The sequence below is a fragment of the Pygoscelis adeliae genome, unplaced genomic scaffold (assembly GCF_000699105.1).
Source record: "Pygoscelis adeliae isolate BGI_AS28 unplaced genomic scaffold, ASM69910v1 Scaffold167, whole genome shotgun sequence".
Taxonomy (NCBI): Eukaryota; Metazoa; Chordata; class Aves; order Sphenisciformes; family Spheniscidae; genus Pygoscelis; species Pygoscelis adeliae.
Genome location: NW_008825428.1, coordinates 6,571,501 through 6,597,470, shown reverse-complemented (window position 1 = coordinate 6,597,470; position 25,970 = coordinate 6,571,501). Strand labels below are relative to the sequence as shown.

General features: G+C 40.3%; 1 protein-coding gene across 1 annotated transcript in view; it reads left to right on the top strand.

Moving 5' to 3' along the window:
- GALNT7 (polypeptide N-acetylgalactosaminyltransferase 7) overlaps positions 1–25,970 on the top strand; it is a 43,329-nt gene that overhangs the window by 4,974 nt on the left and 12,385 nt on the right. Inside the window, exons 3-7 of the mRNA XM_009330733.1 lie at positions 13,079–13,245; positions 19,273–19,403; positions 19,665–19,744; positions 21,635–21,817; positions 25,154–25,271. Of these exons, the coding sequence (XP_009329008.1) occupies positions 13,079–13,245; positions 19,273–19,403; positions 19,665–19,744; positions 21,635–21,817; positions 25,154–25,271 (679 nt within the window). The remainder of the gene's footprint in view (positions 1–13,078; positions 13,246–19,272; positions 19,404–19,664; positions 19,745–21,634; positions 21,818–25,153; positions 25,272–25,970) is intronic.

The window sequence follows — 25,970 nt, the reverse complement described above, 5'->3', positions numbered from 1 at the left end:
CATTTACCTCTATTACCCTGCTGCCCGGTGATACGGGAGTAGCAGAGATATCTACATCAAGCTACTATATAAATGTTTCATATTCCTTCCTTATTATTCCTCCCATTCTATTTGCCCTTTCATTAACTCTGAGCTAAAACACTGAAAGAGCTATCCACGTTTGACTCCCAAGATTTTTTTTTTTTTTGAGTGGTAATGTCAAGTTTAGGATCTATTACTGAGTATATGCACTGAGTGGTCTAACACTCCATATACATTCATTTGCACCTGCAGTGAGCTCTCCTGCAAGCTCATTTCCTCGGTAGTGTCCTTGAATTATTCTGCAGCTGTTTATATTCATTTTAACTGCAACTACCAAGAACTTTTTTTATTGTTCAGTAATGACCTGGAAGAGGAGGTGGACAGCTTGGATCCTAGCACAGACACACTTACCTGTTGGGCTGACAGATGATCAAAATGAAGAGAGACCACTGCTACAGTCACAAAGTCCCTTAAAAAATTGGAATTAATAGTTTTTACACTTTTTAGCAGTTATTAATCTAAGATCTTCCATCTTACCCTGCCATACTTTGAAGAGCTTTGCTTGTAAAGATAGCAAAGAACCTCATCCAAGGCTTTGGGAATTCAGTTACTGTATTAATAGGCTCACCTGTGTCCACATAGTTTTTGATTTCTTCAAAAGATGATAATATGTTTCTGCGGCATGGCTTTCTTCCACAGAAGCTATGTCTATGGTTTACTAATTTTGTTATTTATTACTAGCTTCTTTTCAACACAGAAGTCAGACTTAGTGGTCTGCAATTCTTTAGCTCCCTAGGGCCCTTTTATAAAAATTGGTGTCATGTTTTCCTCCTTCTGTTTGTTTGATAAGAAGGCTGGTGTCAGCAATAGTTACACACCACAATAGTTTGTCAATTTATGTTGCATCCTTTTGGAAATACTGGGTTTATTTAAAAAAAAAAAAAAAGCAATTAGGCTATTCATGGCAGAAAAATCCAGTAGAAGCTATCATGCAGATATCTGTTATCTCTGAATTACAAAGTCCCTAAGCTTTAGGTAGCTGAAGATAGGAACATATAGTGGGAAGTATCACTGTGTGCTTGCCCTGATTTTGTTCTCTTCCCTGGGTATCTGGTGTTGGTCACTGTTAAAAGTTCAACGGAAATACTTAATTTAGCTTTCCTGCTTCTGAAGTGGTCTCTTTTCATTTTGATCATCTATCAGCCCAACAGAGTTTCTGGCAGGCATCCTATTTGCGGTGTTTGAAAAAAATATTTCAATAGCAGCTTTTATAGTTCAGTAAGCTATTTCTCAAACTTTTTTTTTTTAATTTATCTTACTATTTACATTCAGTTTGCCTGAATTAGTGCTCATTCCTGTTTTCCTTGTTTGGACACCACCCTGTGCATTTAAAGAATGTCTGTCTTACTGCTAACAGCATCTGTTTTTTAATCATGCTGGCTTTCCCTAGTTCCTGTCTAGGCGCTTTTTTTTTTTATGATTAATGATAAACACTGTCAGCTTCTAATACAGTGTCTTTGAAAAAGCTCCATGCTACCTGAAAGCATTTTACCCTTAGTTTATCTTTTCGATAAGCCTACTCACTTCTTTATAGTTCCCCTTTTCAAAAGGAGGTGTTACTAGGACACCTCTCTTTTGGCATTAGAACTTCAGTGCGTTGTGGCTACAATGTAGAGCGTGGCTCCGACACAGGTCTGTCTTCAGCTGAGCTCCACGTTGCGCTGAGGACTCAAAATCTGCTGCTTCTCTTGTGGGTTGTCTGATGTGCTGCCTCCTGGAAACACTAACTAGTGATGCCTGAAACGGTAGTCTCTGGAGCACGCTTTATATTTACTGTGTTGCCTGAGGCGGTGGAAGTCTCCTGCCTGTGTCTTCTGTCCTCTCAGGTGCTCCAGTTCCTCCATACACGTCGCAGGTGCCGAGTCCTGCTTGGGCAGCCGGTACTTCTGCGTGGTTGTATCGATGGCTTCCCCTTGTCTTCATGCTAGAAGATCCCTGGCACATTTAAGCTCTAGTAATCTGGTTCATTTTAGAGCAGGCAGTCCTTCCTGGGTAAAGTTAATCAGTTCCAAAAATTTCACCAGGTACTAATGAATTCAAAACATGCTGCTCTACACCATTTTCTCATCCAGGCACTGAAGCTCTGCTTCTTTTTTTTTTGCCATTGACTGGAGGTTTGGTAAATCCAGCGATTTTCTCCCTCTTTCCATCTGGAAAAAATAAAGAAATTGTCCATGTCCTCTCAGCCCCATGACTGAGGGTATGAGATGCTGAATGAGTCCTTGGGCCAGGCCTCTGTTGTGCTTCTTCCAATCTGTTTCATTAGTTTCCATGGTGTAGCTAAGGATAGGCAAGGCAAAGCAGGCACAGTGCTGGCCAAAGGGGCTGTGACATTTGGAGCTGTGGGTAAAAGCCTAACTGAAGAGACCTGCTGCAAAATCAGTCCTCCAATGCAATAGGTTTAAAATAGACACCTAAGTGAAGTGACTATCACTTTTAGAAGTCCAGTTGCATGAAGTCTCTTAATTGTCATGTCAAACCAATGAAAGATGTTCTTTCTTACATTATCATGGAAGACATTAGTTCTGCTGCATGACTATCTAAGCAGAAAGTGTTGTATAATAATCTCAATATGTTTAAAAAAATATTAATACACATACCAGTGTTAAATGTTGTCACTGTGTGTTGGCCTCCTGACGAGGAAGAGTCAAACTGCATTTTGCTTTTTAGGTCATTGTCCTAAATGGATCCTTGCAGGATGTAGCCTTACGCTTTTTATTCCCAGTGGCTGTTGCTAATAGCTGGTTTGTTGGGGGAGAAGGTATTAATTTGGTGTTGGAAGCTTCTTCACGGTGAGGATGATGGATGTGCCCTTGGTAAAACCACATTGGCTATCCCCAATCACCTTCTCCTTTGTGCACTTGGAAATGGCTTCCAGCAGCATATATTCTGTCATCTTTCCAGGGGCTGAGGTTAGGCTGGCTGGCCGTAGTTCCCTGGTTCCTCATTCTTGAAGGTGGGCATGGCGTTTGACTTTGCCAGTCCTCAGGAACCACCGTCAAGCACCAGGACCTTGTAAAAATGGTAGAGCGTGACATCACAATGACATCACAAGCTCCCTCAGCACCCTCCAGTGCAGCCCATCCAGTCCCATGGACTTGGGCTGTGTTTATCCCATTTGCTGTGATATGTCTAGTGAAGTGGTCCCTGACCCACTCTTCCTTTATGGTGGATATTCCTTCACTTCTGCAGACTTTGCCACTAGACATAGGGACTTGGGAGGTGTGGCAGCAAACCTTGCCAGTAGAGACTGAGGGAAATCAGGTGTTGAGCTTTTCAGTCTTTTCTGTGTCCTTTGACACTAAGTTGCTTCTCATTCAGCAGTAAACTTGTGTTTTCTTTAGTCTTCCTTTTGCCTATAAGCTCTTCTCGTTGCCCTTCCCATCTCATGGATTTCAACTCCACTGGAGCTTGCCTTTAATTCTCTCTGCATGTGCTCAGGCAATATTTCTGTACTCTTCTAGGTAGCCAGTCCATGCATCTACCTTCCCCACTCTTCCTTTTTGCACTGGAGCTCCATCAGGAGTTCCTGGTGCAGCCAGGTGGACTTTCTGCCATGTCTCTGACTTACTGCACATGGGAATGGGCTGTTCTGTGTTTTGGGGAGGTTGTCCTCAAAGAAGCCGTTCCTGGGCCCTTTTTGGCAAAGTTGCAACACCTGAAATCATGAACTTCTCATGGCAGATGTTAGGAAACCATTTGAATGATGATTCCTTTATGAAAGAGTCAAAAAGGGAGAGGAAAACTGCCTGATGGACAAAAACAGTGATGACTATGAGTGTGGAGCTCTGAGAAGAGGCTGTCTGGTGTATGGTTCATTTCAAGAGTTGCACCTGGTCATACAAGACCAAAGCAATGCGAGTTGTTCCAAAGAGTCTGCATTCAGTATTTCTAAAAAAATACGTATCTACAATGCATTAGTTGCAGTAGTCTCTTTGTAGTTTCTTTTATCTCAAAAACACTAAGAAGCAATGCAAGTTTTTTGCTTTGTGAAGCTCACTTTCACAGAACACTCCTATCCATATCTGCTGTTTCCGTTGGTATATTTTGCTGGGTTTGGGTGATGCTTGTTGCACTTTGGGTTGAAATTTAAGGCAACAAGCATTCTCTTAAAGTACATTGTAAGTGATGCTCTGTGAAACTCCCTATCTGTCCTTTTAACTAACTTACATTACTGTAGAGCCCTTAAGCCAGGGATGTTCATACTGGTGATCACATTTCATGCCAGGGTAATTAACTGTGTTGTCTGTAAGAAAGGATCAGTGCTCAACACGCTTTGCTCAGGCTTGATATGCTGCTGTTATCCAATCCATGGAAGACTTGCTTACAAATTATTCTTACTGACCCAAAGGGTTTTAGTCTTTTGACTCTACTTAAGCTAGATATTTTTTGACAGCTCCTTTTGACAAATGTTGCAGGAATTTTATCCTGAGTAGTTTGACTGGGAGAGGAAGCATCATGACTCTTTGTGAATGTTTATGGCATGAGACAAATTAATCTCTGACTGGATTTTTATTTTTTTCTTCAATATAACAATAGATAACTGCTGTCAGCTCACCAATGTGAGCCAGAATTTCAGCTGCATCACCCCCACACATCTGCAGTCTGATCATGGCAAAATAATTTTAAAGTCTTTTTTCCTTCCGTGGATTATTCAGATTGACTTTTCCTTTTTAATGACGTTATTGCTGTTACAGGGCATGCCCCCTGGGCCATACAAACTCGTACTTGAATAATTGGATCTGTTGCCATGGGTCACCTTTTAACTTCAAACAGAACAACTGACGATAAGCTTTTGTTGAAAAAACTGAAAAAGTAACTCTTCCTTGCTTGAGTACAATGCATCTTGTGTACAGAAATGTATTTTTGGACAAGTGTTTTTGCAGCTCATGACATTTTGTAAAACAAACAGGGAATGAGAATTGGCTTGGTTTTAAAAACCATACATGTAGTTTTGAAGAGCGTTTTATTTTTTTATTATTATTTTTAGTACAGCAGAGGAGGGAATTCTTGCCAAAAATAAAGACTTCTGACTTTACTTAAGAATACACACATGTAGAGCTGTGTGTTAATAAAGCAGAGCTGTTAGTAAAGATATTTTTCCTATCATAGTTTGATGGTGACAGCTTGGACCCTTTGGTTGGTCCAAGTGCTATTAAAAATATCAAACTGTATAGAAAATTTTTGGTGCTGGACTGGAGTCGAAAAAATACCGAAATCTTTAGGTTTAAACAATTACTCAGGGTATGAAATAAGGCAGATGAATCTTGGCTGCTCATTAGAAATGGATGGTCTTTTCACTCTGGGCAAATAACATGAATTGAATATGTTCTCTTACAGTAAGTAGTCAGTTGTCCAGTCAATCTTATTGTAGCTAAGGAGATTGAATAGAAAAGCTCTGGAGTGGAGCCTGCTTTATTCAGGAATGTGATTAGTTCCTTAATTATAGCACTGTGCAAATTACATATTTGATACTGTTATATGAAAAAAAGATTTCAGTAATTACTGTTGGTATCTGTGTCATTGGAAATGGAACATTAGGGACTTGGTTTCATTTCACATGGTACCTTGGGAAAATCTTTTATTCAAGTGCCACATAGTACACTAGAACTGTTCTGTAACAAAGAAAACTAATTTTATAGCATGCACATAAATCTTTGTGTGCCTCAGCGAGAGCTGGGGTTGAGAATCAGCTGAATTACAGTGGTCACACTAAATCAGGAAGGCTGACTTTCTATTGCAGGTTATCAGCTGCCTTACTGCTGGCAAGACTCCTGAAGGAAAAAAATGTGTTTAAAATGTAATTAGCCATGTATTGTCACAGCATCTCCTTGTGGTCAGGAAAGATTTTAATTCCAGGCATTGGCCTTAAAGCAAAACCAAGCATTTTCTGTTAACGTTTCAGGTCCCAGCAGTGAAAACTACAGTGAAGATGGATCCTGTGTCTCTTTAGTGTTGGCTGCTAGCATTTCAAATTTTAAGTTTCAACAGAGAAATAGTTCACCGAAGAGTACAAAGAAGTTGACAGGGGCACCGGCTGTGTTGTCTGTAGTTGGATTTACTTATCTGTGTGTGTGCATCTGAAATGAGAAGACCAAGCTCTGAACAGGACCTCTTACTCAACAAAAATGTATAGCGCAGCGCCTGGAGTATATTTAAATTCTGCCTTAAACCTTGTCTTTGGAGGAGGGGGCAGAGAAAAGTCTGAGAGGTTTCCTGCAGCTGCTTGTGTAACTCTCCAGGTGCTGTCTTGCATCATAGAAATTTTGGGGCAAATGGAGGAAGCATTCTGTCAAATGAGTTGTAATCTGAATGTGAAACTAAAAAATTAAATTAATGTCTTATGCTCTGTCTTGTTCCCATTAACCAGAACTTACTGTGGTAGAGCATTTAAATAAACTTGCATGATATAAGTATTAATTCAGTCAAACTGAGCATGGGCAGGAACTCCAAGGTTTAATATCTGATGAGCAAGGCATGGTGGAAATAAAGTATTTCCGTGGGACTGAGCCCGCTGCCCCAAGCTTCTTTCTGGCCTTTTGTTTATTAGGTAACACTTGTCAGTGTTTCATAAATCCAAAATTATTCTCTTCTTCAGTTCTCTTCTGAGCTGTATGTAGGCAAATGCATCAAGCCATAACTTCCTAAACTAGCGCCTGCCTCAATGGAGAAATGATGAGAATTGCCATACGGGACGAGTTGTAGCTTCTTACCAGTGTTTTCGGAGGGCACAGGGCTAGCCCATTCGGAGGGGAGAGGGGAGTGCATTGCAACAAACCACTCTTGTGCAGCTGACCCACAGCTGTCCCTACACTGGTGCTGAGTGATCCGCTTGCCCCGTCTCCTCCCTGCGGTAGTGCACGGTGTGTCACGGTGCTGCAGAAAGGCTGGAGACGTGCAGGGAGATACTACACCACTTTAAACCAAAACAGGGAAGAAGAGGGCTTTGGCTCCATCTCTCTGTAAGCTGGCTTCCCCTTCCCCGAGGAAGGGAATTTATTTTAGCCACGCAGCTGCCCCAGCTCTCTTGCCCTATTGTGTTTATTGCTTCAACTTTTTCAGCATTGGGCAAGTGATAACATGGGCAAGAATCTTGTGATTGGAGAAAAAAAAAAAAAAGCAAAGTTTATTCCTTTAATTTTCCTATTAGCCCTAATGTTGGGTCTCTGTACAAACCTTGCCCTGAATTGGGATCGTGGCACTTTCAGAGGCATGACAGGAGACGTAGCTTGTGCTTCCAGGGGCACTAATGGCAAAATTCAGTCACATAGCCTTGCAGGCTACTTCAGGAGTGGAAGTAGACAAAGCTTGTAGCTATTGTAGAAATAGGAAATGCTCTTTCAGCATAGGTCTAAGCTGTCAGGTAGTGTGTAGTAGAGGTTTTGCTGCTGTCTGCGGAAGGGAAAACAATACTCAGCTGAGCAAACTGTCCTTCGTGGGTTGTCTGTTCACTTCTATTCCAGAACCCTGTTTTGTAAATTGACTAATTTTATATTAACGTTGGTGATGCATAAAAATATCCTGTAAGGATTCATAGGTAACAAATATAATATTAACATTAGATTTACTTATATCTTAACTAAATGCCCCGTTCTGTAGTCTGCTTCTGTCTAGACTTAGACAATGATCCGTTTGACTTGCAGGCAATCAAGTAGCCAGTCTCAGCCAGGACCTTGGTGGTGTCAACCGTAGAGATGAGCAAACTGTTGAAGGTGTTTTGTGAAAGAAACTCTCATCCGTCTTCTTAGGGGGTAGATGCAGTTTACTGCAGTAGTCACAATAAATTGATGATCTAAAATAACAAGCAGCCTAGAATTCAGTATTGAATTACGTAAACAGTGTGCTGTCTGCTGAATGACTGTGTCCTTATAAGAACGGAACAGCTTACTAGAAAAGGAAGCTGCAAATGAAAACGGAGCTCCTAACATATTTTTAGGCTCTGCTAGTGCTAGAGCCCCTCAAAGAGTGAGAAATTGCATGCACTATAAAGCAATTATCAGTAGGTAATAATGGATATCACTATGAATCTCATACCACTTTAAACATGAAATAAAACTTAAAATACAATTTAAATTTGTGAACAGTTTTATATTATTGGAGAAGAGAGATTCCATTTTTTAATGTCAATTACAATTTCAGGATAAATGCTGAATTGGGACCTTCAGCTTTGTACTGATTCAGGGCTGTCAGCTTGGAACAGCTGACTCGAGCTTCTTAGGAGTTGGCTGCTGGAGTGGTTACAGGAATGCGATGGCAGCTGCCTGCTCTCTCAGAGAAATCTGCTGCTGCGTTTTGGTCTGAGCACACAAGTATAGTGCTTTAAAATCCAGAGAGGGGACTGATGTCAACTAGATAGTTGACCTGAGGAAGGTTGTATCAGGACAGAGAGTCAGTTGCAGCCACAGTATCTCTTAATTTTCTCTGGAGCGTAGGTGCTGATATGCTAGGTAAGTTAGGAATTCAGGATGATGTGAGAAGCACTTCTGTTGGCTCAAGGTCTGGAATTGCCCTCTAAGTATCCGTCTGATTCAGGCTCACCCTTAAGCTGCTGTTGAGGTGCTCTCCTTGTTCGCTTCCAGCATTTTTGCTTGATGGCTGGATTACTCTCCCAGGAGAAGCAGCCTCTAGCCTGGGCTTTTTTTTAGCCTGAGGAAATTTGAGCCTACGTCTGCCGCTGCAGGGGTTGCTAACAGGGAGGCTGTAGGGTCATCCGGTCCTTGGAGCATGTACCCACGATCACTTTTGTGGGGCCAGGAGACATCAGTAAGAGCAAGCCAATGAATAGGGTACAAAGCTGAAAGAGCAGAAATTTCCTCAAGCCAAGAAGTGCTCCAGCCTAGATCTCCAGCTTCTTGTGCAGAGGGGTCCTCCGTAAAAGGGCTCTTCTCCTGCTGTGACTGGTGCACAGCTTTGTGATCGCGGGACAGGGACGTTAGTGTAGCGCGGTCTCCAACAGTGCTGTTCCCTCCCAGGGGTGGAGAGGGAGTAGGACTAACTCACATCTTAAATATGCAGGCTAATAGAAGAAACGTTACTCGCTCTTGTTTCTCCACTGTATCTTCGGAAAGGTTTCTTCTCACTCCAGTGATGAGTCAATCCATGTTTTTGCTCAGTAATACCAGTGCTGATTTGGGGATGGGAAGTTTTTATTCATGGACTGATCTGAAGATGTTGCTTCCTTTCACCCGTGAGTTCCCTGAAGAAAGGAAGCTGCTCTTCCCTGCAGCACTGCCCAGGGAAGGTGTTGCCAGCCCTTCACAGATCCGTGCGTGCCTGCTCCTTCTTGCCCCATACAATAACTCTTTACAGGAGTCAAGAAAAATGATGTGAAGTGTCCAGAGGCAAGACTAGCTTAAGGATGCCACCCTCTCATTCCTCTATATCTGCTGCAATGTGCCGCCCTCTCAGCTATACCAATAAGAATTCAAAATAAATTTTTAAAGTGAGTTTATGTTTACTAATTCAGTTCACAGCATTATCACCACAGCTGGCCTGCCGGCTACACCTGAAAGGGTACCATGCTACCGTATGTGGGCAAGACAGCACCCAGGGGATGAAGCCAGAGGTTGAAATGTGTTTAAATCCTCTTTGTCACAGACCCTTTTGTACTCTGAACGTGTCCCGTGCCAGTTTCCAATAGCTTGCAGCTTTTGCCTGGATGCCCGTATCTACTTGATCCTGTCTTTCAAAACTGGGGCATGAGCCTGAGAAATTCAGGCCTTTTCCCTTTCTGGTGCCTAAAATTTACAGGGAAACTAGTACTGTAAAATTCAGTTTCAAACCCAAGGAAAATGTTTATGGTTACTTGGTATTTGGTTTGCCAACCACTGGGTGTCAGTGCTGCTCCGTTGAAGAAAGACTCTTCCCCACTTCCTTGCCTGTGGATGTGAAGGAAACAAGAGCAGAGGCTCCTGATTTTTGTCGCTCAAATAATTGAGCAATGTTTGAATTTCTTGGAAAAATTGCCACAGAGATTAAAATATGCATTAATCGCATGTATCTAAAACAAATACTGTGTTTCAAGCCTCTAATTCTCAATGCAAGACGAGAGGCAAGATTGTGCGTACGAGTTGCTGCATTCAGTCGGAGCTTATGGGCTTAATGAGTCAGTCTGACTGTCCAATGAGTGAAATAAAGTCTCTGGAAAAAACTAAAAGTATGGTCTTACTAGAGGTATAAATGTAGCGCTTTTATGGCTTGCAAATGGCACATTTAGCAACACATGATTTTTCAAGTTTAAAAAGTAAAACGTGCTGACAGATTTGAGGAGATTAAGTTGGATATGTAGCGAAAAGCCTGTCTAGACCTCTGGTGTTATGTTTTTAAAATGTATTAAATACAGATCAAAAAATGCGTATAAATTGCTCACAGATGTGTTGTTCAATTCAGGCTTTTGTAATAGGTATGGCTTTTTTAAATTAAGTTACTTACTGTCTTTCATTCTTATGCTCTACACCATTTTGTTCCTAAAAACGACTCACCTACAGGAAGTGGGTGAAATAAGTGAGCAAAAGATTGGGGGGGGGGGGGGGGTTTCTGGGTTTGCTTTGTTTCTTTTGTTGAAGAAGTCTGAAATGTCGTGGCTGTCTGTCTTTTTAATTGGAGGGCAAAAAAGTTTCCTAGCTAAACTTCTGAAGGTGCAGGTCAGTGGCACAGTGCAACCTGCATCAGATACTGCCTTCTCCTTTGAGGCAAGAGGTACTATTATTTTCCACTAACTTTTACATAGAGCTTTTGAATGGCGTTCAGCTGCCGTGCTGATTTTGAATGTATAACGTCCTGTTTTCCTCCATTTTGACATAACTGTCAAAATTATGTATCACCAAAATTAATCCAGGTGAATATATGTGTAAAGCAACCAGTTCTGTTATTGAACAAACGATGGAGAATCTTTCTTTTACACAGCTGACTTAACGCACCTAGGTAGCATACCCATTTTATTTCTACAAATAGCTAAATAAGTTGTCGACAGCTTAAATGCTTGTGCTACAAATGAAAGTATTGTGATCTGAAATCAGCTGAAACCTTTTGAGAGGGATCTGTGGAAGGCAGGCATCAGTGGCCTGAACCGTGCATTTTAAACAGTCGGTCTAGCATTTGTATATTGGTAGCTTATAAATATGATGAGCTGTGGCTACTTCAGGCATAAAAACAATTGAGCTGGAGGATTTTAGTCAGTAAACCATACTTGTAGAGATCGTGCTGTTTCAGAGGTTGCTTACAGCATGCCTAAGAGAAGAAATGCCTTATTAGATCTGACTTAATTATAGACTGTTTTGATTCTGTAATTTTCTTTTCCCACAGGACCGAAATGAATAGTATGTTTCTACCAATTTCTTTTTTTTCTGGTGGGTGAGAAATACATATTGATGCTGTTCACTGAAAATAAGCAAAATACGTCCTTCTTCACCAAAGAAATGCTCTTTAAATGCCTATAGATCTGTTATGTGAGTTCTTTCCATGTTTAACTTAATTTAGTTTCAGAAGCTCTGGTGATTTCTGATGATTAAGGTAATTTCTTTTCAAACACAGGAATGTTTCTGTGCATTTAAGCTTTTTATTGTATATAGAGAAATACAACTACGGAAGTCTGTGCATCCATAACTTTTAAAATTCCCATTTGTCAAGAATAATTTCTTAATACATGATAGTTGTCTTTGAAAAGTCAGATTCTCTCTAGTAGAGACATTACATGCTGAAAGACAAAAAAAAGGAAGCCTTTTGCCCATTGAAATCAAAAGTGCTATGTCTCTGGGTTTGGTGACAGAAATTGCGTTGTTATAGTTAGAAAAGGGGCTAGTGGTCAGGTAGGGAAACTTCCAGGTAAGGAAATACCTGGACTGGTTGTAATTAGGGATACTGTGAACACTCATTTAGGGATGCAGTTGGGGAAATGGACATTGCAATTGCAAATGAAATGCATTGTTGATAAATGTGATTAATAAATATTGGAAAGTGTGGACTGAATTACTCATATTGCTTGTTTCTAAATCATCTGTAATACCTCAGGAAAAAAGACCTGAGTCCAGGTTCACAGTGAAATTGAAATGCAAAATGTTTTAAATGGATACAGAAATGCTTTTCATGGCATGCCAAGCTGGAACCCTGAGTGGGTTTGGTGACTTTTTTTTTTTTTTTAGCTACATTTGTTATACCTAGAAGTTCAACCATGAATAATAAACAGTAAAGATCACGTCTTGTTTGCCATGGGATTACATTTTTCCCATGAGCAACTATGGTTTTCTGGCAGTTTTTGCAAATTGAGATAGTTTTATGCAGAACAGCTGACGTGAGCATTTCACATGCTGCTGCTGTACTTCTACCAAGTTTACTTACTATGTTTAAATGTATTTTATTGTGAAGGGGCAGAAATGAATGACTTTTGCCTTGCCACAACGTTTGTAACTTTGCTAAGTATGCAGATTCTGCACGTGGACTGTATAAAGCCAACAGAAACACTTCATAGACAGTCCTTCTACTGGGTAAATCTGATTTAAAGAGGCTTAGAAAAAACCAGCACTGTCTTATTGTGTGTTACGCAGTAGGTGAGCCAAATGCACGGTCTATCCTAAATTGTGGTTATCTGATGGTTTGAAGAAGATTCCCATCTTGGCAGCCACAGTTTGGGGCTTTTCTTCCACTGTTCTCTACCGGCCACGCAAGCAGCAAGGTGGTGGTGGTCGGGAAGTGTCTTGGCGGGGTCCGTGCAATGCCATCCACCTACACAAGAGGAAGCATGTAGCTGTTGAGGCAGCAGTTGTCGTTCACCAGCTACATGCTCGCTCTCTCAGGAGGAAAAAAGGCTCACTGGCTGGAAGCAAGCTGCTACTGGGGCCTCGTACCCTTTGTGATGCACTTAAGTTATATTACCTTTTATATCCTGTTTCTCTTTAATCTGAAGGATAGCCATCAGTGAAGATTTCATTTGCACAAAGATGTTGTTAAGCAGTTCAGTAAATGATAATGTGAAAACTAATAAAATCACATCTTTTTACAGATGCAAATACTGGCATTATGATGATAACCTGCTCACCTCCAGTGTTGTCATTGTCTTCCATAATGAAGGATGGTCCACACTCATGAGGACAGTCCACAGTGTCATTAAGAGAACACCAAGGAAATACTTGGCAGAAATTGTGCTGATTGATGATTTTAGCAACAAAGGTATATTTGGAATATTAACACACTACTTAGAGAAAAGGAAACTTCATTTGTTTTAAAAATAGTTTTCTTTTGATTTACTACCTGCCAGGATTGAATTGACTCTGCAAGAAAAGTAAGTTGCTTTTTCACAGTCCTTTCAGTTTTCAGTGAAGGGAAAGCTCTTTTCTGATGAACCGGTGTCATACAGGTGGCAATCCTTTATGTATATTCAGCTGTTTGAAATACAGGGTTTGTGGTGGGCTCTCTTCCACAGTTGTGGAGTTGTATATGGTAGAAAGCTAGGATAGCTAGTACCTCTCTTAGCCCTTGTGAAAACAAGGAGTTTTAAGAGTATTGAAGGAGTTTGAGTTAAGCCTGTTAGGAATAATTTCTTTCTTTATTCCACATAGAAATCCAGATTCCTTTTTTTTTTTTTTCCAATACTATAATAAAAATGTATCTAAGGCTGTTGAATTATTCTGATTCATTTTCACTATCTTTTTAATTTTTAACATCCTTTTTTTCATTGAACATCATGTTGAGGTGGTTATTGTTTCTTATTGGAGGGAGGGGCGTTTAAGAATTTAAGTGTGTTTTAACTTCTGCCTTTCTTTGAGTCCTGTGTATCCATGGTTTCAGAAGTCCAGAGGTTTTCCTCCTCCTTTGTAATATACGTTGGGGTCTTGGTTTATAGTCATGATGTATGTACTTATGTGTGATTCTTACAATTGTAAACATACACTGACTTTTTTCCTTTAATGGTGGTATCTTCAGCGTTAATGCAGATCAAGGCTGAATACAGAGAAGAACTGAAAGTGGTATGCTAGAGATATAAGATGATTTATATAGAGGAAATAAGTCTGGTTTTAAACTTTAAACAAATTTCAAAACACTGCATCAAAACTGCACGTTCTGCAAGATTTTATTGCAGCATGGTTCTTGAATAGAAGTTGACAGAGAAAAAGAGCAGATGCATAAATAAAAATACAACTTTGAGTATGCGGGATGACAGTCTCTTCTAGACAACAGTGATGATGGCTTTTAGGAGCCCGGGCAAGTTTGAACTGGTCAGCACCGTAGGATACATTCCCTTCACCCTCCTCTTTGTTTTTGTAATAGCTGAATTGGGTAGTGGCATGGAAAGCAAATGACTCTGTTCTGAAACTCCCATTTTATCAAATGATCTGGGCTTCTCCCAGTTCCAGCCTCACAGGAGGAGTTGTTTTCTGCAGGTATACCCAGTATAAATTTTAAAACTGAACTCATCACATAGTCAGGGTTGCCTTTTTTGAGTATAAATCACTATTAAAAATAAGTATTGTATGTTAATTTTTACATCATACTGGTAGGTAGGTATCGTCTTCTGTTTGTTTTTACAGGAGAGGAAAAGTTACCTGTATTGTAAACTTGACTACATCTGGCTTAGTCTAATAAAGATACTGAACACTACGTTATAGTCTCCTGTATCCTTTTACAGCTTTTGAGAATTTGGCTTAGATATACACACACACTATAAAACACAAAATATCTTCTCTCCTAGGGGATATAATTTTAATAATTCAGGCAGCAGACATGTGCTGTGTTTTTCCTTTTCAGCTGGGATCACAGCTTTCCTTCAGAGCTATTCAAGGACTGAGTTAGCTGTATAAAATAACTATGACACTGATGGTCTCTAGAAAAACTACCAGATTTTTTACTAATTATTGGACTCAGTACTGGGATTTCACATGAGTTGTACCTGACTCTGTGCTATGTATATGTAATTCATGGAATGAGTTTGTCTGGCATAACGACCGGTACTAGTTTTCTAATATATGACAATTGTTAAATAAAGGCAATATTTTTCAAGGAATTTGTTCTGAAATACAGAACTTTACTTATGCTCTCTGCTCATATATGAATGGTTAGCAGATACAGCTAGCCTGGACCTAACATCCAGCAGACCCTTGTCTCTATGTTTCCCACACTTCATTTTCCCAAATAACTTTCTTGACTCAGAAGATTCAGTAAAGCAGGCTCAAGATGCAATTTTCTCATGTATGAGTGACTGGAAAACAAGCACGGACTGGAATGGCTCTGAACACCTTGCTGCAACTGTACTGTTTCGCTATAATAATTCTTCAAACTGCTTTAGGCTATTACCTGGTAAACATAATTAACTTAATTTCAATAATTCAAATTGCATTCTGGATGAAAAATGGCCGAGAGAGTAGAACCTTGCTCCACTTCTTTCTCCCCAGAGAGAAGCATGAACTAGTACGGGCTGTGGAGTGTGCCAAGCCGCCTGAAGAGATCTCCAGTTGTTAGGAGAGCTGCAAAACACACTCTTAATCATAGCAGAGCTGCTGGTGGCTTTTTTCTTTCTCAGCCAGAAGAAAAGCAGTACTGACAGCACAGATACAGGATTTTCTTCTTCCCCACCTGCGTTCAGACTGCACACTTCTTATCTGCCTTTCCACCTGGCAAAGAACGTCTTACATTCTTTGAGACCAATATTGAGGGACACAGAGGCTGGACTGGGTAGATGTTTGCTCATGCTCAATGTGTCCGTCCTTACTTTTTAGCCACCGCCTTCCCCAGCAATATGAAATTAAAACGGAGCGTAGCGGTTGCAAACACTTCTAAATGCTGGCTCATAAAGAGCCCTGCCTGTCCTTCTTCATGAGAAATCCTCTTTCATCAGAAGGCAGTTACAGCTGCATAGAAGCTTATATATGTTATGCCTCACAGGGAGGAACAGTTGCAATGTTTGGAAAATGTTCTTTCCATCATAGTTCTTTGTATAAAGTCAGTTCGGAGCAGTCTTTTTGCTGAACAACACTCTCCCTTCCTTCCTTAATCTCTTCTGCAAACAGCAGGGTTTTGACCGTGGAGAACTGCGCAGAGAGATGTGCCGAATTCTGCTCAGGCATTTTTTTCCTTTGTCAAAGCACAAAGGGAACAGTAACAAGAAGATTACGCCAAGCTAATTGATTGATGCTAGTTCTGATATTTGCAATGGAGACCTCTGTATTAATGCATGTTAGAGTCCAAGAAGTGTTGCAGCAGCTTCTACCGCAGGGTCAGTGTGGGCATGCTGCTGCACGTGTGGGTTTTTTCCCCAGTTTTTCTTGTGTTTCTTGATAGAAACAGTTTATTTTGCTGTGAGCGCTAGCTGTATGGAGGATACAGCTGTTCTGGAAGGGCAATGAGCACTCGTAACACCAGATTTTCTGAAGCTCCCTACAATTACAGTAGCGTATATAGGTCTTCAACGACTACTTGCTATGTATTTAGGTATCAACTTTATTTCTTCTGAAACAGAGGTCAGTATCTCAGCTGGTGCAGCTCGCCCATGCACCTGTAAAGAGTGACTATGAAGTAAATACCAGTGTTCACAGTAGCGTTTAAAGGCTTTGTCTACCTTTTGCATTTACTTTTTTTTTTCTTTATCGCTATCTATATTTCCCACTGATGGAGTTTCCTGTAAGATAACCAAAGGGGAAGTAATGAGCATAGACAGGTGACAGTATTTTTATTAACTCGTTTAACTGTGCTTGCAGTGGGGAAACTGAAACATTAATCAGTGCTTGTGTTAGAGCTGAGAGCCCCACGTTAGTAGTATTACACTACAGGGGACTCAGAGGCAGCTGCTTTAGGGAGGACTTGTGATACCATTTTTCCAGTTCTCAAACTGACATCCGTGAGTCAAGGGAAAAAAAACAGCTTTCCTCCTTCCCCCCCATAGCCTGCAATGCCTAAGATCTTTTGGAGAAAGGATGTGTTTTTTAAAAACATTGATTCATGCACTGAGGCATGAGAGAAGAACCCAAAGAAGGGAAGACCAGATTGGTGGTTATAATATTTTTGAAGGGTAAAATACACATTTTTGAACAAAACCCAGAATGCTGTGAGGCTGTTGACAGATATCATAAATACACGTTCTAGGTGAACAAAATTTAACGCTGGCCAAACAGTATTTCTAACTGTAAAAGTATCAGGATTTTATATACTGCTGTCATGCAGTCTTTGTAGTATGGAATGGGGGGGAAATTCAGTTTTCTTGTGGGAAATAGCACTTGCTGCTAACCCTGGCACGGTTTCAGATAATGGACTGCAAAGTCCTGAGACTTGTACTGTAGAAAAGCTTTACACAATCAATATGACAGGTTTTTACAGCTCCCTGTGAGCCTTACATTGTTGAACATTTGATAACTAAAACATTTGGCTTCGTAGGCAGGAGAGCTGGAAATAACTTCAGGTTTTAAATCTTTAAAACATTCCTGACAGTCCTTCTGTAACACGTACTTGGAATTTGCAGAATAAATAAAGGTGTGGTATAAAGATTCTGTTAGTAGCATTTCAGTATGACCTCATAACTCTGTTGATTTTCTCCTATAAAAAGTTATGTCACAGCTATCATATCATATATTCTATGTATATTAGATGGCATGTTATTATATACAGCATATGTGATAAAATTGTTCTTTCTCTAGTTTGATATTTATGTATCCTTGAAGTTTTCCTAATGCACAAGGATTTACAAAAGAAATTGTAAATGTGTGTGGGAAGGGAGAAGAGGATACATAAAACTTCTGGCTGAGAAAACCTCTTCTTTTATAAAGGTGAAGAGGAGGGATGATACGAGTATTAAAAGACAGTGGTTTCAGAAGATTGTTCTTTGGTAGAATTGCTGAATTTTCAAGTTTGGAAAATTCACTTCCAAAAAACACCATCTCCATTTCAATTATTTATATGTAGCTTTTATTTAAACTATAACTTTTTTAATACTTTTGGCAAGCAAATAAAGTATACTGAAACGTAAGTTGCAGCAAGCTCCAGACTTCAACCATTTTCATTCAGGGTGTGGAAAATGCTGTTGCTGAAGCAACCTGATGGCTTGTTGCTGCTGAAAGGGACGTCCTTCTCCTTCCACCTCTGCGCGTCCCCTCTCCTGTTAGATCAGCACAGGCATGGCATGGAGCTGCCCCTCGGAGCTGGTGCAAACCAGTGCATGGATGCCTCAGCTGTAGCTTAGGTGGCTTATTTTGGTTCCCGACTGAGAGAAACTGAAGCTGTAGGCAATTCGTTGGAGCCTTTCAGTACAAAAATAGATCTTAAATGAACACCAGTAGTTAAATCAGCTTAACCTCAAAGGGCAAGCGCCTGACTGCTAGCCCTTCTGCCTTTGTGAGTTTTCTCAACAGAATCATCTGTGCAAAAATATTATGTGACACTAGGATCCTTTTTTCAAACTGTGTGGTAGGAATGTGGTTGCCAGATTAGTTTGGCGAAGACCAATGTGCAAATACAAATCTGTAACTGTTTCAGCGTAGCCCATCTTGATTCTTATGCGGTTACTCATCCCTTTGCTGACCGACTCCCTCTGGCTACAGTTTCCCTGGGTCTTTGCATTTTGTAGGGTCTGTAACATGCTCGTCACTATGATGAGCCACAGCTCGTTCGCTGCAGTTCTGGCCCTCCAATTATTATTAATTTCATTAGAAGATTAGCATAAGACCACGCCAACTCCAAGAGGGAACATAATTTGAGTATGGTGGGTTTCTGTCTCAAGTTTCCAGATTTAGTAGACTGACACAAAAAGTTGTGAGGCAAAAAGAAAGTGAGTGAAGAGAAATGTTTAACTGAAAAGTGGTGCCTTCAACTGTACATGTGACATTATCTGATGAGGAAAGGCCATATGCTGAAGTGTAGAAACTTCTCTGCCTGACCGAAATACAGGCGAAGACCTGAAAGCCACTATGTGGTATACTGAAGTGACTGGGAATTGTCCACCCAGCTCCTCTGTGGCGTGGCCAACCACTTCAGGTGCTTTTTCTTCAGATGTGCCAGAGACAAACCTGTGCCGTGAAGTCAGAGAGCTCCAAGGCTTGATCTCTTCAGGTTCAGAGTTTGTGAGCGGTAGTAGGAGCAGTTGAATTAAAGACTCTTAATCCTAAATATCTATAGATATTTTTAAGCAGAGTTGGATTTGGGTTGTATTAAGAGTACAAAACTGTTTATTATTAAACCTCACCAAAATAATATTTTTTCTTTGTTATTTGATAGCACACTTAAAAGAGAGGCTGGATGAGTATATTAAGCAGTGGAACGGCCTTGTAAAGGTATTTCGAAATGAGAGGAGAGAAGGTTTAATCCAAGCTAGGAGCATTGGAGCCCAGAAGGCTAAACTTGGACAGGTAGGAGCCAGTTCACACACAAGTCTGTCTTTTTTTTCTTTTTTGGGGCGAGAGGTGGTGGTGGTTCTATGTTCAAATAGACGTGTAGAAATGTAGTATTATGTTATTGATACTGTTTTAAAGAGAGATTCGTTTTACTCATTTAAGCTTCATTTTTTTGTTTATAATATAAAAGTATTTCAATGTAAATAAGTTAATTAAATCATTGTGATCTCGTAAACAGAAATATAAATTACTTTACTTTTTTTTTTTCTTTTGAAGGTTTTGGTTTACCTTGATGCCCATTGTGAGGTGGGAATTAATTGGTATGCGCCACTTATAGCTCCTATATCTAAGGACAGGTAATGTTCTCCCGTTATTTCCAGTGTCTGGCCTCTTAGGAAGAAAAAGTCACAGTAACAATCTTCACTTTTCAAACTATAGTCAGTATGGTTTATATCTATATCAATATATATCTATATCAAACTATATCAATACTTGCTGTATGATGATTTTATTATCTCCCAGCACAAAAGCTGTGTAAGGAGGAAGGAAAACAGTCAGGCAAATAAATCTCCAAATAGTTTATTTTAATAGGCATAGTGAATATTTTGCTTAATACAGATACATAAGACAACTCTTGCCTTTTGCAGCCATCTGAGGGACTGTTATAAAAATGTTCTGTTCTGTCTGAATAAGGAGCCTGATTAAACAAAATAACTAAACAAAAATGTGATTTTTGGTAGAGGAAAAGTAGAAGTAAGTGTTTTGATTTAATGGGGATTAAAGCCCCTGTGATCTCAAGAGTTTTATAACTTTCTCATCTTTGGTCTTGCAATATGGTCTTACTTGTTTCCTCTGAAGCGCTTTGGAGCGTTGCCTCTAGCGAACCGAGGCCAGGGCTTGAGCCTGTCTCTGCCACAAGCCCAGGCACTAGCTAGGAGTCAGTGATGGAAATGCTTTCTCTGTGTGCGTGGGATCTGTGAGAGGTGACGGAGGAGGGAGATCCCCAGGGGCTTCATTTCTTCCAGCTGTTGAAATGCTGCTGTTGCTGTGTGCTACCACGCTCTTAGCTTGTGCGGTCGGGGGGGGGTGTGTTTAGGAAACCATGTGCTCGTTTAAACTCTATAATCCCATAAAATAACTGCTTAATCCTAAAAACTGTTTGTTAACCTGTTCTGGTAGTAACCAGAACTTTCTTGAAGAGGTGGGTTTTGTGTGTTTTAAAAGCTGTGACTCAGCTTCAAGACTATATTTGGGCCAGGATACTAGATAGAAGGTGGAAATGCTTGTGAGCTTCCGTCGAGTGTGTGTTACTCTCTTACACGAGAAAGGCAGGTGAGAACAGGCAGCTTTAGAGGCATTCTCCAGCACGGCCTGCAGAGGCGGAGGCTACGGGAGGACCAGGGGTGCATGCCAAGGTGCACGGTGCCGGAGAGCAGAACTCAGCAGCTTTCTTCCAAGCCCTGGTCCCCTGGGTGCAGCATGCTGCCGCTTCTGCCTCAAAGAAGAGCACAGCATTACCGTGTCTTCCCACCACCACCACTTGTTTTTCTATCTCATAGGATTTGACTTAGAAAGATGGAAGTGATCCAAGTTTGGTCACTGTGAAACTCATTTGGAAAATTTGGGGAGAATAACCAGATAATGTCTTTTTCTTGGTGAATATTCTATATGGTAAATCACAATGAGGAGCATATTGCAAATCAAAAAGGAAAAATTCTACTGAAGACTGCTGCTAGGAGCACCAGTTAACGTTTTTTTATCCTGAGAGGCTGGATTTGCAGGGCAGTTGAATAGGACAGAATAGTGAAAATCCATGTTTACACTAGTAAAAGCTAAGAGCTTATCATACTTGCTGACAGCTAAGAACTGGTATGAATAGAAATTATGGGAAATAGTAATACTGTGAGAACCCTAGCCCTCTAAAGGCTCCTCTGTTGCCTCCAGCAGTGCTTTATTAGAAGACCGACGTCAAGAAATACACGTAAAGGAAAAAGTATTGATAAATGAATTGATATATTAGCATTTCAGACCTAACTTCTCTGCTTTCAGAACCTCTTAAAACAACATAAAGAAAGGACTATCTCTTTTTCCTTCTAATGAGGCTTCATTTTTTAGTATGTTTACAAGTGACTTTTCATATAAACTGCTTTATAAGATTGATGATTAATGGTGTAAATTTCAGATTAGACAGATTACTCTTCTGAAATTGTATTTTGCTCTTTCTTTCCCTTCTATAAATGTTTCAGAACTACATGTACTGTACCTCTAATAGATTACATAGATGGGAATGATTATTCCATTGAGCCACAGCAAGGTGGGGATGAAGATGGTTTTGCCAGAGGGGCCTGGGACTGGAGTTTGCTATGGAAACGAATTCCGTTAAGCCACAAGGAAAAGGCCAAACGAAAACATAAAACTGAGCCTTATCGGTAAAGAGAGCTGTTTACATTCTGTGACTCGTAATGAATAATTGTCTAAACCCTTTCGTTTTTCCCTCCCTTTCCCATGAACTACGGTCGGTGCACGTGTGCCACGCGGGTCCTTGCACATAACCGCATCTTCCCTGCCACCATCCGCCACCCTGCAGAACCACATGCACTGTGCCGCTTATAGATGTCATAGATGGCAACACTTATAAGATTGTGCCGCAAGGGGGTGGTGACGAAGATGGGTTTGCTAGAGGAGCGTGGGATTGGAGTATGCTATGGAAGAGGGTTCCCTTGACCAAGCGAGAGAAGGAAAGCAGAAAGACAAAAACTGAACCGTATCGGTAATCACTAAATCACTTACCCGTTTCTTTTTTCTGAAGTCAATATTGATCCACTAAAACTTGCATGTACTTCTCGCCTGAAAATCTTCATCTTTCTAACCACACCCGCTGCTCTGTTTAATCGGACCTGTTTGCCACAACTATTTGCTCAAAATACCTTTGCTATTTGTGGTTAATAGGGTGCACATTAGAATGACAGGGTTTTGTTTGGCAAAGTAAAATATTGTATGACTTTGTTTCCAGGGAAAACTTTATTTAGCTATGATACTTCTTTAAAAGTAGTGTTGGAAACAACAGTGCTTATTTAACCATTTGATTTGAAATAACCAGCATGCTGTGAGTATTTATAATAGCCGTTAATGCATAAAATCTGTAGCCTGCTGTCACGGCTTGATGCATGCGTACAGCTCATGGATTATGCATGTGCATCAAAAAAATCCCTTTTGTCATATTTCTCCCACTTGCTTCATAATAGATCACATCTGACAACGAAGCATACTATTTAAGAATCTTGGCTAGATCTTTTCTAAGGTCTCAGTATGTGGGGATTTTAATTTAATACACATAAAAAAATAAAAAAGAAAAAAAACACCACCTTTATTTTCTGGGAATACTCCAATAACTTTCACAGAAGTCCCACCTTTTTCTTTCGCTTTGTCGGGGGGTATGTTTTCTTCCCAGCAAACAGAAACTGGCTAGAAACCCTAGCTTAGAAACTAGGGTTTCTGGATGGCTTTTCAAGACTGGGAGACTGTGGTTCTGCTGTTTTTTATTACTTTCCCCTTCACACTTAACTAATCGTGTTACTACATTTGAAAGCAATCCTCACATCTTCAGAATCTAATGTCTTCTATTACTTGTATATATGATTTAAACATTGTAAGAACTGATATTGGTAATTCCCTATCCTCACCCATGGTTGTTCTCTGCTAAAATGGCAACACATGCAAGGAAGTTATGAAGCTTTGATCTGTTTTGTATATAGTATAAATAATACCATTTTCTGACAAGGCTGTCCGCATTGGAACTTTAATATTTGCTTAGAGGGGGATAAACTATTTCAAACATCGCTGTTGTGTTCTGTGTTTACCATCCAAACAGGTCTTAAAATCCTTTAAACTGTTTCCAGAAACACAGAACACATGTTCTCAGAATGGTTTAAAAGATTACTTTATTTTTAATAATACTTTCAGAGTTACAATGCCGCTTCTAAAAAGAGACATTCCCTACGTCTGTTTATGTCCAGGCTATATGCATTTTGTTGCAGCGGTATCAAGGCAAGTAAGACCAAGTAAAAGTCTTGCTGAAACCGTAGCCAGGACTGCCTAGTTTAAAAAGAAAACAAACCAAAACAAAACCCCTCAACAGCTTAAAGTGCAGAAACAAACTTTTTGTAATGTGAGACTTGCCCCAGGACTGAATCCTTTCAGAAATATTACGCTTACCTCTTCATATCCTATAAAATAAACTACTGAGCTTATGCGGATTTTACTGTGTTCTTTAACACACTTGACAGCACGTTGGAGGCCAAGACTGAAACTTCAGCATCTGAGGCCTCTACGCTTGCCAAGTCTTTATGGTGCTGAGGAAAACCAAACGCGCAGGAAAGCCACAGGGCTGTGCTACGCAGCGTGCTTCTCCCCACTGTGCGCCCTGGCTTCCTACCCTTTGAACCCCTGCGGCGCAACAGTGGTGTTGGAGGAAAACGCAGTAAGCAGACAAGTAGAAGGGGACATTTAGGAGTAACTCAGCATCTTATCAGGTGACTTGGAGAGCAACTGAACTGATAACCCTCATACTGAACTCAGCTGGTAGACCCAGCAGCTCTGGTTTTGCTGCTGCCCTGCCCCTGCTGTGCGGAGGGTGTATATGCTAACCCTGCGGGTTACTTTTTCCTAAGCAGTTCTCCTCCAGACATTTATGTGCAAAAGGGAAATACGTAATCATTGCTGTTAAAAGGAGCACCACTAAGCTAAAAATCTAATAGAATTAAGAGACTGAATAGTGCTAGAAGTGACCCATCTCTCAATAATTCGTCATGAAGGAATGTTTCACCAGAGTGATCTGGACTCTTGGGTCCTCCTCCTTTCAGTGCTGCAGATAATGTAAAGTCAGAAAGAATTCGCTTTTTCCTTACCAGCTTTTTTTTTAATTGCCAACTTAGTGGGGACTCCAGCTTTTATCCGTTAGGGTTTTTATATACTTATTGATCCTGAAAAATGCTTGGTATGTGCACTGGAAATGGCTTAACATATCCTACTCTCTACTTCAGTGTGAGCAAGCAACCAAAAAATTTTGGTTAGAGCCATTCTGCAAAAATGCTCTAATCCAAACCACAACATCTCTTTGACACATTAAAACTTGCTAATTGAACCTTGGCATACATGGAGGGATTTACAAAGGCATTTTTAAAAAAAACTAAACCAAAATGGAAACCTTGGACAACTTGATCCAGGCCCTCTTAAAAATTTCACTGAGGATAATGAAGAGTGTCTCTCATGGCAGTGGTAGAAAAAGAGCCAGAGGGAGAAGATAGAAAGGTGTCATTTAGCTGGAAAAAACATGTTGCTTGAGTAATAGACAACATTTCAATGTGGCAGCTCCTCAGAGCATAAACTTTAAGTCTGCTATACGGTCTCATCTGTTATCTCAGAAACTTGAACGACTTTCAAGAGAGAAATGTCTTGCCACACTGATTCTTACCTTTTTTATTTTAATAGACACGCACTGGCTGGCTGAATGGGTAATTCCAACCAAAATTTTGTATAATTAAAAAAACCACCATAATAAAATTTGTGACTTCACTAGAAATTATACAGCTATCATTTCAGAAAATTGCTGGAAGCGGATGACAAAGCTTTATGATTTTTCAGTGTATTGCCATTTATCTAATCTTTATTATATGTTAACAGTGAATTGCTTCCTTAATTAATGCTTTCTCCAAGTGTTATCATATCCTTTTGGCAGCAGGAGTTACACTGTCTTCCTGTTCCAGGTCCCCTGCAATGGCTGGTGGATTGTTTGCCATTGAACGCGATTTCTTCTTTGAACTGGGTCTCTATGATCCAGGTCTTCAAATTTGGGGTGGTGAAAATTTTGAAATTTCTTACAAGGTAACACCAAAAATTGAAAACTAATTCAGTTTAGTATATATTTTTTCTGTAAAGACTTCTGTTTGGAGTTCAGACAGACCTACCTCTGATTTGCACCACCTCTGTCTCATGAAGCCCAGTAGGTTTTGTTGCGAGGAGATGTTGTGGCAGAGATCTGTGTCCTCAGTGTTTCCTTGTGAGCCTTGGGGCAGAACTGTTCAGAGAGGTGGCCTAGTACCGAGACCCAAATGCTGAGTAGTCTATGTTTTGTTAATGGTTTGGGATCACACACACCCCTAAATATCTAATCTGAAACCAGACTGGCAAATTTGATGGGGGGGAACTGAGTGCTCTCATGGTGAGTATAGAAAAATGTTCTTTCTAATGAAAGTGATTATAGAGAACAAGTAGCACTCAGTTTATGCATAGATGCCTGTAAAGTATATAACGATGCAACAGAAAGTAATCTGCCCTGGTTTCCTCCTCCCTACCATTTTTGTGGGTGACAAATGATCTCATATACTTTTCAAAATTTCAAGAACTTCTTTACAAGAGAAGTCTTCATAATTGAAACGCTAACTGCATAATTCATGATCACTGCAGAAGATGTTATTTTCACTCCTAGGCATATGCATGCTCTTCAGTTAGCAGGAAACGTAAGATGATAATCATTAGCTTCTTGTAGCTTCAGTATCCATAATGACACAAGTGGCAGACAGC